Raw genomic sequence first — 15,061 nt, 5'->3', positions numbered from 1 at the left:
TTTCCGGTAAAAGCTAGAATGCCATAAATGCAAATGAAGAATACCGACTATGGCCATGCAACCAGGAATAGGTTAGTCTCACAGTGTGGGACCTACTGCCCTCCAATGCTCCCTTCAAATCTAGGAGCTATTGAGAAATCAGCTCAAAGTCATTCTTTTAAACACTGTATCTTTGATAAGGAATCTCCTGAGAATTAATTGCAACCACATTGGATAAAGGATCAAGCTTAGAACGCAATTCTGACTCCTGGCAATAAAAGTATTTACTGGGCCAAATTATTTTGCTTCTCCCGGACTGACATAGACAACAGGATCATGATCAGCAATGTGCCACACCATTCCTAAACCTGTCAGGCTTGGGGTAGGATTGGGTCACTATACTTTTAACTAAAAATTCCTTATCTGGAGCTGAGGAGGAAATAGGTAATATATAACAAAATGCTTTGGTTATTGTTCAAGTGTTTTCAGTTAATATTAAAAATTAAATTTTGAGAAATTAGAATACTTAACATTTTATTTAAATATCTCTAAACATTATTTCTAAAATAACTAAAAAACCAGCCTCAAGATTTTGAAGGGAAACAAGCACTAAACCAACCTTGCCACCTGCCACATGATGTTAGGATGTTCCAGTGGCAATGCCTGAGCCATCACTGTTGTTGAAGCCCGACTAAACCATATTACTCCTAGGTAGAGTGACTCAGCTCATTTGGCCCTTCAGCCCAAGTGAGTGTATGGAGGCAGGGAACACAGGTGGTGAGCTGATTCCAGCCTTATCAACCACTGTGCCCACAATGATGATGCTTCTCCTAACCTGTATGTTAACAATGGTAATGCATGGAAACATTGCAACTTAGCTTCCCAATGCTTATGCTGGGGAATCCACTAACTCAAGGAGTTCTTCATTGCCGATAGCGCTATTAAGTTGTTTTGTGCCCTTGCATGCGTTTCTTTGCATTTTTTTATTTTAAAAATTAATTTTAAATTTTCAAAAAAATATTTTGGATGTCATAAACATATTATGATTTTTGTGTTTTTACAGTAAGTTAGGCCAGCTGACAACATGTTTCAATAGCTGTGGACAAATTTTTTTAAAAAATTCACTTACGGGATGTGGCCATCGCCAGCTAAGCCAGCACTTATTGCCCATCCCTAGTTGCCCTTGAGAAGATGGTGATGTGTTGCCTTTCTGAACTGCTGCAGTCCCTGAGGTGTAAATACATCCATAGTGCTGTTAGGAAGGGAATTCCACGATTTTGACCCAATGAAAAAATGGTGATATGCTTCTAAGTCAGGATGGTGAATTATTTGGAGGGGGATTTCCAAGTGGTGGTGTTTCCAGGTATCTGCTGTTCTTGTCCTTCTAGATGGTAGTGTTCATGGGTCTGAAAAGTGCTGCCTTAGGTGTTATTGCAGTGCATCTTGTAGACAGTACACACTGCTGCAACTATTTATCACTGGTGGATTTATCATTGGATGCTTGTGGAAGGGGTACCAATAAAGTGGTACTCTTGTACTGGATGGTGTAAAGCTTCTTGAGTGTTGATGGAGCTCCACTCATCTAGGCAAGTGGCAAGTATTCCATTATATTCCTGACCTAAGCCTTGTAGATGCTGGACAGGCTTTGGGGAGTCAGGAGGTGAGTTACATACCACAGGGTTCATAGCTTTTGACCTGCTCTGGTGGCCACAGTAGTTATATGGCTAAACCATTTCAGTTTTCTGTAAATGGTAATCCCCAGGATGTTGATAGTAGGGGATTCAGTGATGGTGATGCCACTGAATGTCAAGGGACGATGGTTAGAGCCTCTCTTGTTGGAAATGGTCATTGCCTGGCACTTGTGTGGCTCAAATGTTACTGGCCTCTTGACAGTCCAAGCCTGGATACTGTCCAGGTCCTGCTGCATTTCGGTATGAACTACTTCACTATCTGAGGAACGTAGAACATTGTGTAGTCATCTGCGAACATACCCACTTCTGACCTTATGATGGAAGGAAGGTCATTGATGAAGCAGCTGAAGATAGTTGGTCCTAGTACACTTCCCTGAGGAACTCTTTCAATGATGTCCTGAGGATGAGATGACGGATCTCCAACCACTACAACCACCTTCCTTTGTGTCAGGTATGATTCCAACCAGCAGAGGGTTTTCCCCCTAATTCCCATTGACTCCATTTTAGCAACTTGATGCCATACTCGGTCAAATGCTGCCTTGATGTTGAGCTTTATCACTCTCACTTCACCTCTGGTATTTGGTCCATGTTTGAGCCAAGGAGGTGATGAGGTCAGGAGCTAAGTGGCCTTGACAGAACCCAAACTGGGCATCCGTAAGTAGGTTATTGCTGAGTAGGTGCTGTATGATAGCACTGTTGATGACTCCTTCCATGACTTAGCCGATGATTGAGAGTAGGCTGATAGGGCAGTTGGATTTACCGTTTTTTGTGTACAGAAGACACCTGGGCAATTTTCCACATTGCTGGGTAGATGTCGGTGTTGTAGATGTACTGGAACAGCTTGGCTAGTGACGGGGCAAGTCCTGGAGCACCATTCTTCAAGACTATTGCCGGCATTTTGTCTGGGTCCCTAACTTTCGCAGTGCTTTCAGCCATTTCTTGATATCTTGGAGTGAATTGGATTGGCTACAAACTGACATCTAGGATGCTGGGGACCTCTGGACAAGGCTGAGCTGGATCATCTGCTCGTCACTGAAGATTGTTGCAAATGCCTCAGTCTTATCTTTGCACAGGTGTGCTGGGCTCCTCTATCGTTAAGGATGTGGATCTTTATGGAGCCTTCTCCTCCAGTGAGTTGTTTGATTGCCAACAACTATTCACGGTTGTAGGTGGTAGGACTACAGAGCTTAGATCTGATCCGTCGGCTGTGGGATCACTCAGCTCTGTCTACTACTTGCTGCTTATTGTGTTTGGCATGCAAGTAGTCCTGTATTGTGGCTTCACCAGGGTGATGCCTCATACTGAGGTATGCCTGGTGGTGTTCTCAGCAAGTCCTCCTGCACTCTTCATTGAACCAAGGTTGATCCCCTGGCTGGGTGGTAATGTTAGAGTGGGGGCTATACCGGGCCATGAGGTTACAGATTGTAGTTGAGTACAATTCTGCTGCTGCTGATGGCCCACAGCACCTCACAGATGCCCAGATTTGGGCTACTGGATCTGTTTGAAGTCTATCCCATTTAGCATGGTGGTAGTGCCACACAACCTGGTGGAGGGTTTCTTCAATGTGGAGACAGGATTTAGTCTCCACAAATACTGTGTGGTGGTCACTTCTACCAATGCTGTCATGGACAGATCCTCCTGGGCAGGCAGGTTGGTGAGAAAGAGGTCAAGTGTGTTTTTCCCTCTTGTTGGTCCCCTCACCACCTACTGTAGTCCCAGTCTAGAGCTTTGTCCAGTGGGACCCAACCAGCTCGGTCTGTGGTGGTACTACTGAGCCACACTGGGTGATGGACATTGAAGTCCCCCACCCAGAGTACATTCTGTGCCCTTGCTACTTTCAATACCTTCTCCAAGTGCTGCTCAACATGGAGAAGTACTGATTCATTAGCTGAGGGAGGACGGTACATGGTAACGAGCAGGAGGTTTTCTTGCCTAAGTTTAATCTGGTGCCCTGAGACTTCATGGGGTCCAGAGTCAACGTCCAGAGTTGCCAGGGAAACTCACTCTCTACTGTATACCACTGTGCCACCACCTCTGCTAGGTCTGTCCTGCCGGTGAGACAGTGCATACCCAGGAATGATGATGATGGAGCCCAGAATGTTAACAGTAAGGTATGATTCTGTCAGTACAACTATATCAGGCTGTTCCTTGACAGGTCTGTGAGACAGCTCTCCCAACTTTGGCACAGGTCTCCAGATGTTAGTTAGAAAGACTTGGTCAACAAGGCCGGCTTTGCCACTGTTATTTCCAGTGCCTAGGTTGATGCTGGGGGTTCATTCCTTATTATTTTCTTTTTAGCAGTTGGATATAACTGAATGGCTTACTAGGCTATTTCAGAGGGCATTTAAGAGTCAACCACATCACTGTGGGTTTGGAGTCACATATAGATCAGATCACATAGGACTCCTCCCCTAAAGGACATTAGTGAACCAGATAGTTTTTTTTTACGACAAATGCCATGGTTTCATGGTCATCAGATATTTGTACTGAATTCACTATCTGCCATGGTGGAATTCAAACATGTCCCCAGCGTTTAACTGTGTCTCCGGATTACTGATCCAGCAGTGATTACCACTATGCCAAATCTCCCAATGGTGATAGAGGTGGCTTTGCCCAGGAAGCTAACAACAGTAAATATCGCTCCAGAAATAATGAATGCAGACCAAAATAAATGCACAGGAATAACTAAGGAGTTCATATGATTATGGAACTCACAGAATTGAAAACTTCTTCAAGCTCTCCTCTTAAACTGTGCTCAGAGATGCTTTGCACTTGTAAGGTGCTGAATGGATAACTGTAAACTATAAACCAAGCCACTTTAATGCAAGAATGAGGCTCCACAGATAATCTTCAAAGCATCATTGATGAATTTTTGTATTTGGAGTGACCTGTTTTCTTAACTGCTGTTCTGGTTTGCCTTTGGTCTCCATTACAGAGTTATCAAATGTGAGCATTCACAGCAAAAGTGTTACTCCATCCTTCTCTTCATACCATTTACTGTTGATCTACAAACTTTAGATAAGAATGCACAGGGAGAAGCTATTTTCATTTTCAGAATTAATAATTTTAAAGTGTTGTTTTGTATTTTTGAATAACTTTTTGAAAAAGAAACAAAAAGATTGTTTTATCTTATTTTTAAACCATTCTTCATTGTTTCAAGAGACCATTAGAATAATGCTAAGCCCCACTGCTCTTTTGCTCCTCAGATCTGTGAAAAGGGCTTTGCTGGTTATCAGAGCTTCCTGGGACATTTTGAATTGGGATTTCGAGAAATACCATCAAAGATGCTCTTGTCAGTTCAAAAGCTACTAAAACATAAACACATAAAACTTACAAGATTGCAAAAAAATCCTAACATTTACCAATTCAAAAGAACAAAAAATGCAAGTAAATTCAATTGATATGAACATTACCATTTAGCTGATAATTATCCTTGCCTGTTACAACCATGAATGTGGTTCCCATACTATGAGTCCAATATCAGAACACAGTCAGAAAAAGGGTGGCAAAAAATGGCCATCAAGTTTACGCGTTGAAAATTTCTGCAAAGCCCTGTTCATAATTCTACAATACTGGCTTTGATATTTCCATATTGTACATTAAGCTAAAGTTAAAGAAAAAACAATATGGTGCACTTACATCTCTTCTGGGGAAGGTGCTTAGCAGTTTATATTCATCTTTTGGGAAGCCTTTGGAAGCCACAAAATCAAAGACAACTTGCAGTTTGTTGCTTGCTAAGAAACGTCGTTCAAAGAATTCCCCCCGTGGTGTTCTGATACGCAGCTTACTGACAAGTTCATTGCTCTCCTCTCTTGGCTCTGGAGGTAATGACTGCTCGAGGGACAATCGAATAGCCTGGATAAATAACAAGATATAGCAGAACTTTCTATGAGTAAGTTCTTTTTTTCTTTTCAAATCTTTTTATTATTATTATTATTATTATTATTATTATTCAAACACAGGTACATCAAAGTAACAACACTTACCATGCCTCAAAAAAAGAAATTATCTTAAAGATTGAAAATTTTTTGTAATAAAAAAAACCCTACTAAGCAAGAAAAGTGAGAAAAAAAAGAACCCATTGAGGGTACAACCCCAGAGCCATACGTCACACAGAGAGCTTCTAAAAATAAACATCAAACTGCCAGCAAGAAAGATATATATAAAAAAATTTACACTTAGATCGTGGAGGAAATCTATCAGTTAATTGAAATGATAATAACGAGCAAATGAGCCCCATCTCTTCTCAAAATCAAATAAAGGTTCAAAGGTTCGACTTCTAATTTTCTCCAAGCTAAGACACAGCATCACTTGAGAGAACCATTGTGACAAAGTAGGAGCTGATATATCCTTCAATTTCAACAAGATGGCCCTCCTAGCTATCAATGTAACAAACGCAATAACATGTTGGTCAGACACAGAAATACCATGGATATTTTGAGGAATTATTCCAAAAAGCACAGTCAATTCATTAGGTTGTAAGTTGATTCTGAGTGCTTTAGAAATTGTCGAAAAGACTGACTGCCAAAACTGTTTTAACATAGAACATGACCAGAACATATGTGTCAGTGTAGCTATCTCAGTTTTTCATCTATCACAATACTTGTCAACATTGGGAAATACTTTAGAAAGTCTCTTTGTCAAATGGTAACGATGAACAATTTTAAATTGAATCAGTGAATGACTAGCACAGATCGAAGAAGAGTTAACCAGCTTCAGAATCCGCGTCCAATCCTCCTATATAAAAGTCAAATTGAGTTCCTTCTCCCAATCCTGTTTAACCTTAAGTAAAGGATTCTTATCCCATTGTAATAATAAATTATAAATTCTTTCAAAAGAACCTTTCATCGAACGGTTCATATTTATAATAGTATCTAACAAGTCAGCCTCCAATATGTAAGGAAAATTACTTAAATATTTTTGTAAAAGATGTCTAACTTGAAGGTATTGTAAAAAGTGTGAATATGAGAGAGAATATTTATCGACTAATTGTTCAAAAGACATCAATCTGCCTTCTTTAAATAAATCCAAAAAAGAATTAATACCTTTATTTTTCCAAAGTAAAAAAATTAGATCACTCCAAGAAGGTTTAAAAAAGTAATTATGATAAATTATACTACAAAGTTTACATTTTTTAAGATTAAAATAATTGCGGAACTGGAGCCAAATTTGTAAAGAGTGCTTAACCACAGGATATAGATTTAAATTAGCAACTTTAGCTAATTGTATAGGTAGAGCAACTCCTAATAACGAAGTTAAATAAAACTGTTTCACATCTCTCAGTTCCAGGTCTACCCAAATTGGTTGATCATTCCTATCACCCCAATATAACCAAAAGGTCATATATTGCAAATTAATAGCCTAATAATACATTCTTAGATTAGGCAAAGCGAGACCTCCATCCTTTTTCAACATTTGTAAATGACATTTACTAATTCTTGGTTTTTTATTATCCCAAATAAAAAATAGACTAATAGAATCAATCCCATCAAAAAACTTCTTAGTCAAAAAAACAGGAATATTCTGAAATAAATATAAAATTTTGGTAAAATCATCATTTTAACTACATGAAAATGTAAGCGGGCTCCATCTACTAAATGAGTACTTCATAGAGTCCACTAATGGAGGAAAATTGGCTTTATAAAGATCCTTATATTTTTTAGTCATTATGACACCTAAATATCTAAAAGAATCCATAACTTTAAAAGGAATATTATCATATAAAGAGACAGATTCATTTAAAGGAAGTAATTCACTTTTACTAAAATTTATTTTATATCCTGAAAAATCTCCAAATTTGTCAAATAATTTTAGCAAAGTAGGAATAGATTTTTCGGGGTTAGATATATATATACTAATAAATCATCAGCGTAAAGAGAGATCTTGTGCATGGTCTCATTCACAAAAATCCCATGAATATTTTTGGCTTCATGAAGAGCAATAGCAAGGGGTTCTAAAATTAAATTAAATAACAAAGGATTTAATGGTAGCCAAAATAAAGGAGACCTACAGTTATTAGTGACAACAGTAGCAATAGGAGCTTTATATATCATTTTAATCCAATTAATAAAATTAATACCAAAACCAAATTTTTCTAAAACATTAAATAAATATTTCTATTCGACTCGATCAAGTGCTTTTTCAGCATCAAAAGATACAACGCATTGTGGAGTTTTAGAAGAGGGCAAATATATAATGTTAAATAGTCTCCGAACATTTGAAAAAGAATAACGACCCTTTATAAAGCCTGTTTGATCTTTAAAAACGATTTTACCCAAAATACTCTCTAACCAATTGGCCATTATCTTTGACAGAATCTTAGCATCAACATTCAATAATGAAATAGGTCTGTATGAGGCACAATCAGTAGGATCTTTATCCTTTTTGAGAATTAAAGAAATAGAAGCCTCATAAAAAGTAGAGGGTAAATCACTTCTCACAAAAGAATATTTAAACATCTCCAACATATATGGAGAAAGGAATTTTCCAAATTTTTAATAAAATTCTACAGGATAACCATCAAGTCCTGGGGCCTTACCAGCTTGTATTGAAAAAATAGCTTTATGAATTTTGGATTCAGTAATTTGGGCACCAAGAGTTTTTTTGATCCTCAGCAGAAACTTTAGGAAAAGCAATCTTTCTTAAAAAAGCATTAATTTCAGAAGAATCTACTGGACAGTGAGATTTATAAAGTTCAGTATAAAAATCTTGAAAAATCTTATTAATTTCTTCATATTCCCGAGCCAGGGTACCACCCTTTCTAAAAATTCTCAAAATTTGCCTTTTGGCTCCAGCCGATTTTAATTGAGATGCAAGTAGTTTATTATTTTTATCTCCAAACATATAAAATTGGCTCTTTAACTTAAACAGATAACCTTCAATTGGATGAGTTAATAATAGGTTATATTGTGATTGAAGTTCCACCTTTTTTTAAATAAGTCAATATTAGGGGAAGTCACATAGATATTATCTAAATCTTTAATTTGTTTTGAAATTTTATCTAATTCTGCTTTAGTCTGTTTTTTAAGTTTAGCTGAATAAGAAATAATCTGACCACGTAAAAATGCTTTAAATGTATCCCATATAATTAATTTGTACATACCTCCTATATCACTAAAGAGAAAAAAATCTTTTACCTGGCTTTTAATAAAACTGATAAAATCAGAGTTTTGCAATAAAATCTGAGACATGCGCTATGGTGGATGGCAAAAATTACATCATCAAATTCAAAGGACAAACTCAAAGGTGCATGATCAGTTATAGCAATAGCGTCATATTCACAGTTTTTAACATTAGGCAAAAGGCAGGGATCAACTATAATATGATCAATCCTCGAATATTTTTTATAGACATGCAAAAAAAGAAATTATTCTCTGTTATCAGTGTGCAAATGCATCCATAATTCGATCAACTCAAAATCGGTCAAAAAGGAGTTAATAACTGAAGCAGAATGATTTGGAAGTTGTTGATTAGTTGAGCTCTTGTCAATCATAGGATTTAAACAAGTTAAAATCTCCACCCATTATCAACATATCTTCATTTAAATCTGGCAATAAAGCAAATACTTTTTAAAAAAGAAGGATCATCTAAATTAGGACCATACAAATTGACCAAAACAACCTTTCTATTACAAATCACTCCTTTAACAATTAAAAATCTACCATTAGAATCTGACCCAATATCCTCTTGAGTAAATATATTAGATTTAATAAAGATAGATACGCCTTTAGTTTTACTCTGAGAAGTAGCATGGAGCTGTAATCCATTCCACCATCCAAAAAATCTATTTTGATCTCTCGCCCTGATATGCGTCTCCTGAGCAAAAATTATATCGTTGGAATTGATTAATAATTTTAAAAGTCTTTTTTCATTTAATAGGATGTTTCCAACCACGTACCTTCCAACTTATTACATTATTCCACTTAACTGCCATACTATAATTTTATTCTAATTTACTTCACACATGCGCAGAACACATACCAATACCGGATGATCAAAAATAGCAGTGATGAAGAATACAACCATATAAAAAAAACACGCATGCTCTGGAACCATCCAATGGGAAAAAACTCCTAACTCTAGACCCACCCACCCTCCCAAAAGCCCAGAAAAAAGGCAAGCAAACTTAGATAGAATACAAAGCCATGGGCCGCTCAGTCGGTCTCCTCTCTCCCTCCCCCCAGCCAACACACAAAAAAATAAAATGACCTTGCAAGAAAGACAGTAATGTCTCAAAGGAGAGTGTTTACATTCTGTTAGGTATTAAACAAAAAAAGAACCAAAATAATATAATCTCTTAGAGAGAAAAACCAGCGCCATCTTAAATTTAGCTTAAAATCTCTAAGAAAACTTTAAATTCAGTTATAGGATGCTATAGTAAAACAGATAAACACGAGGTTAATAGTATATTTAACCAAACTAAATTTACAAAAATATTAATTAGTAATATCATAAATAACTGAACCCTCCCAGATATATATATATCTAAAAAGAAACCCTATTAGTAGAAAAAAAACCTACCAATTAGTAAATTAAGAAACAAAAAAAAAGAAATATCAAACCAAATATTAGATAAAAGGAACAAGTCCTTTTATCCTCTTTTCTCAGTCAAATATCTAATTAGCCATTTAAACAGTCAAACTTGAACCATAAATGTTTCCAAAAAAAATCCAATAGGGTGCAATAATGAGTAGGTTTTCTTATCTTCTTTTATTAATCTCTCAATGAAATATCCAAATAACCTTCATATATCTTGTTTTTGAAATGTGAATAATATACAGATAATCAAACAGCTTTTCAGATAGTTCATTCGGTAGTAGCGTCACTGACGGTGACAGTTATAGCCTGAACAAAATCCAGTGCGGCTTTTGGGTCAAAGAAAATGCGTGGAGAAGAATTAGGAGGAAAAAATTTCATTCTTGTCGGGTAACTCAAAGAGGGAAATAGTTTCTTATCATATGCTTGTTTCATTACCAAAGCAAATCTTGATCTTTGTTCCATTACTTCTTTCGGATAATCTTCATAAAAATGGAGCTCAGACTCGTTGAATCCGAAAACTCTCTGTTTTCTTGCCTGTCGCATTATTTGATCTTTAATTTTAAAGTGATGAAAACAAACCAGAATAGATCCTGGTCTGCTTGAATCCTTAAATTTCGAAGTAAACGCTCTATATGCTCTTTCAATAGTCGGAAATAGAGAATGAAAGAGCTTACCAAAGTAAACCGTTAAATCTCCATTTTCAGCTCCTTCTTGCAATCTACCAATTTGTATATTGTTTCAGCGAGACCTAGTTTCCAGGTCTATAATCTTATTTTGATATTTTTCTAAACAGGTTGTAGTTTCAGACAATTTTTTGCTTAGTTAACTTCAATTCCTCTTCATGTTTAGTAACTTGAGTTTCCACATCTTTAAGTTTTCCCAGAAATAACTTCATTTCATTATTATTCTTTTCCAGTTGATCTTTAATTGCCTTATTCTGATTAAATTCAGTATCCGAACATCTTCAGCCCATGATGGCATTTCATCAGATCTTTCCTTCGGCATCTTTCTTTCTCCATTACCTTTGTCACTAGGCTCATGCAGATTCTTCCCACTTCTCGTAGACATAGACATATTACTCCCCTTCAAGAATCAGCAATTAAAAATTTTAAATTCAAAATTTAAACTGGGGGGAAGAGAGAGAAAACTAAGAGCAGCACAAAATTACTGCCACTCCATCGACAGACAGAGGTGGTCTCCTCTATGAGTAAGTTCTCATAGAAATTAAGTGCAGAGATCAGCTTTCCACCAAACTTCAGCAAAAATAGTACCTTCCCTTTGTCCATTTCAATTACTGGACTTGTAATACAGGTAGTCAATAGGACAATACACAGAAAAGATTTACTATATTAATGGAAAATACAATGGATTGTAACAATTTTCTGATTTATTTTCACCATTTTTATATAAAGTTTTGAAATCTGTAGCAGTTTTAATCTGTTGGCGTTTCCATTTATTAAGTTGATCTTCGAATCCAGGTAACACTGGACAACAAATTTTTTCCGAAGTGTTGCTTCCTCAGAAATTTTTTTGTTCATGCTAGACAGCTTGAAACTGAACACAAATATAATTTCAGACTACTTATATCATGTAGGAGCTTAGAGAAACAAGAAAATTATTTTTTTAAATATATTGCGTTTAACTGTATAATGCTTTGCAATAGTTCAGCTAAGCTAAAAGTGGTTTGTTGATGATCTTCGTTTTCTCTTGCTGTCTGAGGCTTCCCGCTTAAGCGTCCAGCAATGATCAGCCAGCATCGATAGATTTCAGTTACCGTGATTCCGTTTCTCCATGTCTGCATGCCTTGGTGAAATCTTTCACCATGTTTGTTATTGACAGTGCCAAGATTTACAGGGAAGAAGTCTAAATGGAATTGCAGAAAATTAATATTTAGTGACATGTTGCACTCCATGGTTTTTTATGCTTGAAGCATGTTGTTAACCAGCTGCACAGTTTCTTGCTCTGTACTTGCCAAGAAAAGTTTCAACAACATCCTTGAATGGGTTCCATGCAATTTCCTCTGGTTCCACTAGATGTTCTTTGAATTGCCTGTCATTGATGATCTGATTGATTTGTGAACCAACAAAAATGTCTTCCTTAATCTTGGCGTCAGTTATTCCGATTTGAATTATGAATTGAAATAAAATATGTAGTCAATTTCAAAAATATGGTGCATGATAGGGAAATGTCATGGTAATTTTCATAATCAAAATCCATAAGATACACCCAAAAGTGTTCAGGAAACAATATCTTTGTTGTCCAGTGTAATCAATGTGGTTACAGTGCCTATAAAAAGTATTCACCCTCCTTGGAAATTTTCAAGTTTTACAACATCGAATCACAGTGGCTTTAATTTGGCTTTTTTGATACTAATCAATAGAAAAGACTCATGATAAAGTGAAAACAAATGTCTACAAATTGGTCTACATTTATTACAATTATTAGACGCAAAATAATTGATTGCATAATCACACCCTTCAAGCCAGTACTTAGCAATATGCACCTTTGGCAGCAATTACAACCATATCTGAACACTGTAATTCCGCCCCCCCCCCCCATTCTTCTTTAGAAAACTGCTCAAGCTCAGTTAGATTGCAAGGGAATCGTGAGTGAATGGCCCTTTTCAAGTCCAGTCACAAATTCTCAATTGGATTGAGGCTTGGACTCTGATTTGGCCACTCCAGGACTTTCATCATTGTTTTAAACCATTCTTTGGTTTTATGCTTGGGGTCATTGTTTTGCTGGAAAACATATTTTCCCCCAAGTCACGAAGACTGCATCTGGTTTTCCTCCAAGATTTTCCTGTATGTTGCTGCAGTCATTTTACCTTCTACCTTCACAAGCCTTCCAGGGCCTGCTGCAGTGAAGCATCCCCACAGCATGATGCAGCCACCACCGTGCTTCACAGCAGGGATGGTGTGTGTTTTTGATGACATGCAGTGCTTGGCTTACACCAAACATAGCATTTAGTCTGATGGCCAAAAAGCTCAATTTTCGATTCATCAGACCATAGAACCTTCTTCCAGCTGACTTCAGAGTCTGCCACACACTTTCTGGGAAGCTCTAGCCGAGATTTCATGTGAATTTTTTCAATAGCGGCTTTCGCTTTGACACTCTTACATAATGCTGCAACTGGTAAAGCACCTGGGCAACAGCTGTTGTATATGCAGTCTCTCCCATCTCAGCCACTGAAGCTTGTAACTCCTCCAGAGTTGTCATAGGTCTCTTGGTAGCCTCCCTAACTGGTCCCCTTCTTGCACAGTCACTCAATTTTTGAGGACCATAAGACATAGATGCAGATTAGGCCATTCAGCTGATCAAGTCTGCTCCGCCATTCCATCATGGCTGATCCCAGATCCCACTCAACCCCATACACCTTCCTTTTCACCAAATCTTTTGATGCCCTGTCCAATCAGGAAATGATCAACTTCTGCCTTAAATATACCCACGGACCTGGACTCCACCGCAGTATGTGGCAGAGCATTCCACAGATGTACTACTCTCAGTCTAAATAAAATCCTCCTTAACTCTGTTCTAAAGGGTCACCCCTCAATGTTTGAAGCTGTGCCCTCTAGTTCTGGATATCCCCATTGGAAACATCTTCTCCACATCCACCCTATCTAGTCCTAGTCAGTACGTTTCAATAAGATCCCCCTGCATTCTTCTAAATTCCAGTGGGTATAGGCTCAAAGTTGCCAAACGCTGCTTATATATTAACCCTTTCATTCCTGGGATCATTCTTGTTAACCTCCTCTGGACTCTCCCCAATGACAACACATCTTTTCTGAGATATGGGCCCCAAAATTGTTGACAATACTTCAAGTGCAACCTGACTAGTGTCTTATAAAGGCTCAACATTATCTCCTTGCTTCAATATTCTATTCCCCTTGAAAAAAAATGTCAACATTGCATTTGCCTTCTTTACCACAGATTCAACCTGTAAATTAATCTTTTGGGAGTCTTGCACAAGGACTCCAAAATCCCTCTGCACCTCTGAAGTTTGAACCTTCTCCCAATTTAAATAATAGTCCACATTATTGTTTCTTCTACCAAAATGTATTATCATACATTTCCCAACACCGTATTTTTGCCCATTCTTGCAGTCCTGCTGCAATTGCATTGCTTCCTCAGCACTACACATCCCTCCACCTATCTTCGTATCATCCACAAACTTGGCCACAAAGCCATCAATTCCATTATCTAAATCATTGACAAACAATGTGAAAAGCAGCAGCTCCAATACTGACTTCTGAGGAACACCACTGGCAGCCAACTAGAAAAGGCTCCTTTTATTCCCACTCACTACCTTCTGCCCATTAGCCATTCCGCTAACCATACTAGTATCTTTTCTGTAATGCCAGAGGATTTTATCCTGTTAAGCACCCCAATGTATGGCACCTTATCAAACACCTTCTGAAAATCCAAGTAAATGACATCCACTGCGTCTCCTTTGTCCACCCTGCTTGTTACTTCCTCAAAGATCTCTAACAGGTTTGTCAGGCAAGATTTCCCTTCACAGAAACCATGCTGACTTACTTTATCATTAGCCTCCAAGTACCTCTAAACCTCATCCTTATTAATAGACTCCAACACTTTCCCAACCACTGAGGTTAGGCTAACTGGTCTATAATTTCCTTTCTTTTGCCTTCCTTCCTTCTTGAAGAGCGGAGTGACACTTGCAATCTTCCAGTCCTCTTGGGCCATGCTAGAATCAAGTGATTCATGAAAGATCATGACCAATGCATCCGTTAACTCTTCAGCAACCTCTCTCACGACTCTGGGATGCAGTCCATCTGGCCCAGGTGACTTATCCACCTTAAGACCTAAGAGCTTGCCTTATACTTCTGCCTTTA

At 37.6% G+C, this 15,061-nt stretch overlaps 1 protein-coding gene across 1 annotated transcript in view; it reads right to left on the bottom strand.

Annotated features, from left to right (window-relative positions):
* The window catches only part of faf1 (Fas (TNFRSF6) associated factor 1), a 339,764-nt gene that overhangs the window by 13,622 nt on the left and 311,081 nt on the right, over positions 1 to 15,061 (bottom strand). Inside the window, exon 18 of the mRNA XM_059984260.1 lies at positions 5,310 to 5,525. Coding sequence (XP_059840243.1) covers positions 5,310 to 5,525 — 216 coding nt within the window. The remainder of the gene's footprint in view (positions 1 to 5,309; positions 5,526 to 15,061) is intronic.

Source organism: Hypanus sabinus, chromosome 11 (genome assembly GCF_030144855.1).
Source record: "Hypanus sabinus isolate sHypSab1 chromosome 11, sHypSab1.hap1, whole genome shotgun sequence".
NCBI classification, from domain to species: Eukaryota; Metazoa; Chordata; class Chondrichthyes; order Myliobatiformes; family Dasyatidae; genus Hypanus; species Hypanus sabinus.
The sequence above is the reverse complement of the archived record's forward strand: the minus strand, read 5'-3'. Positions and strand labels throughout refer to the sequence as shown.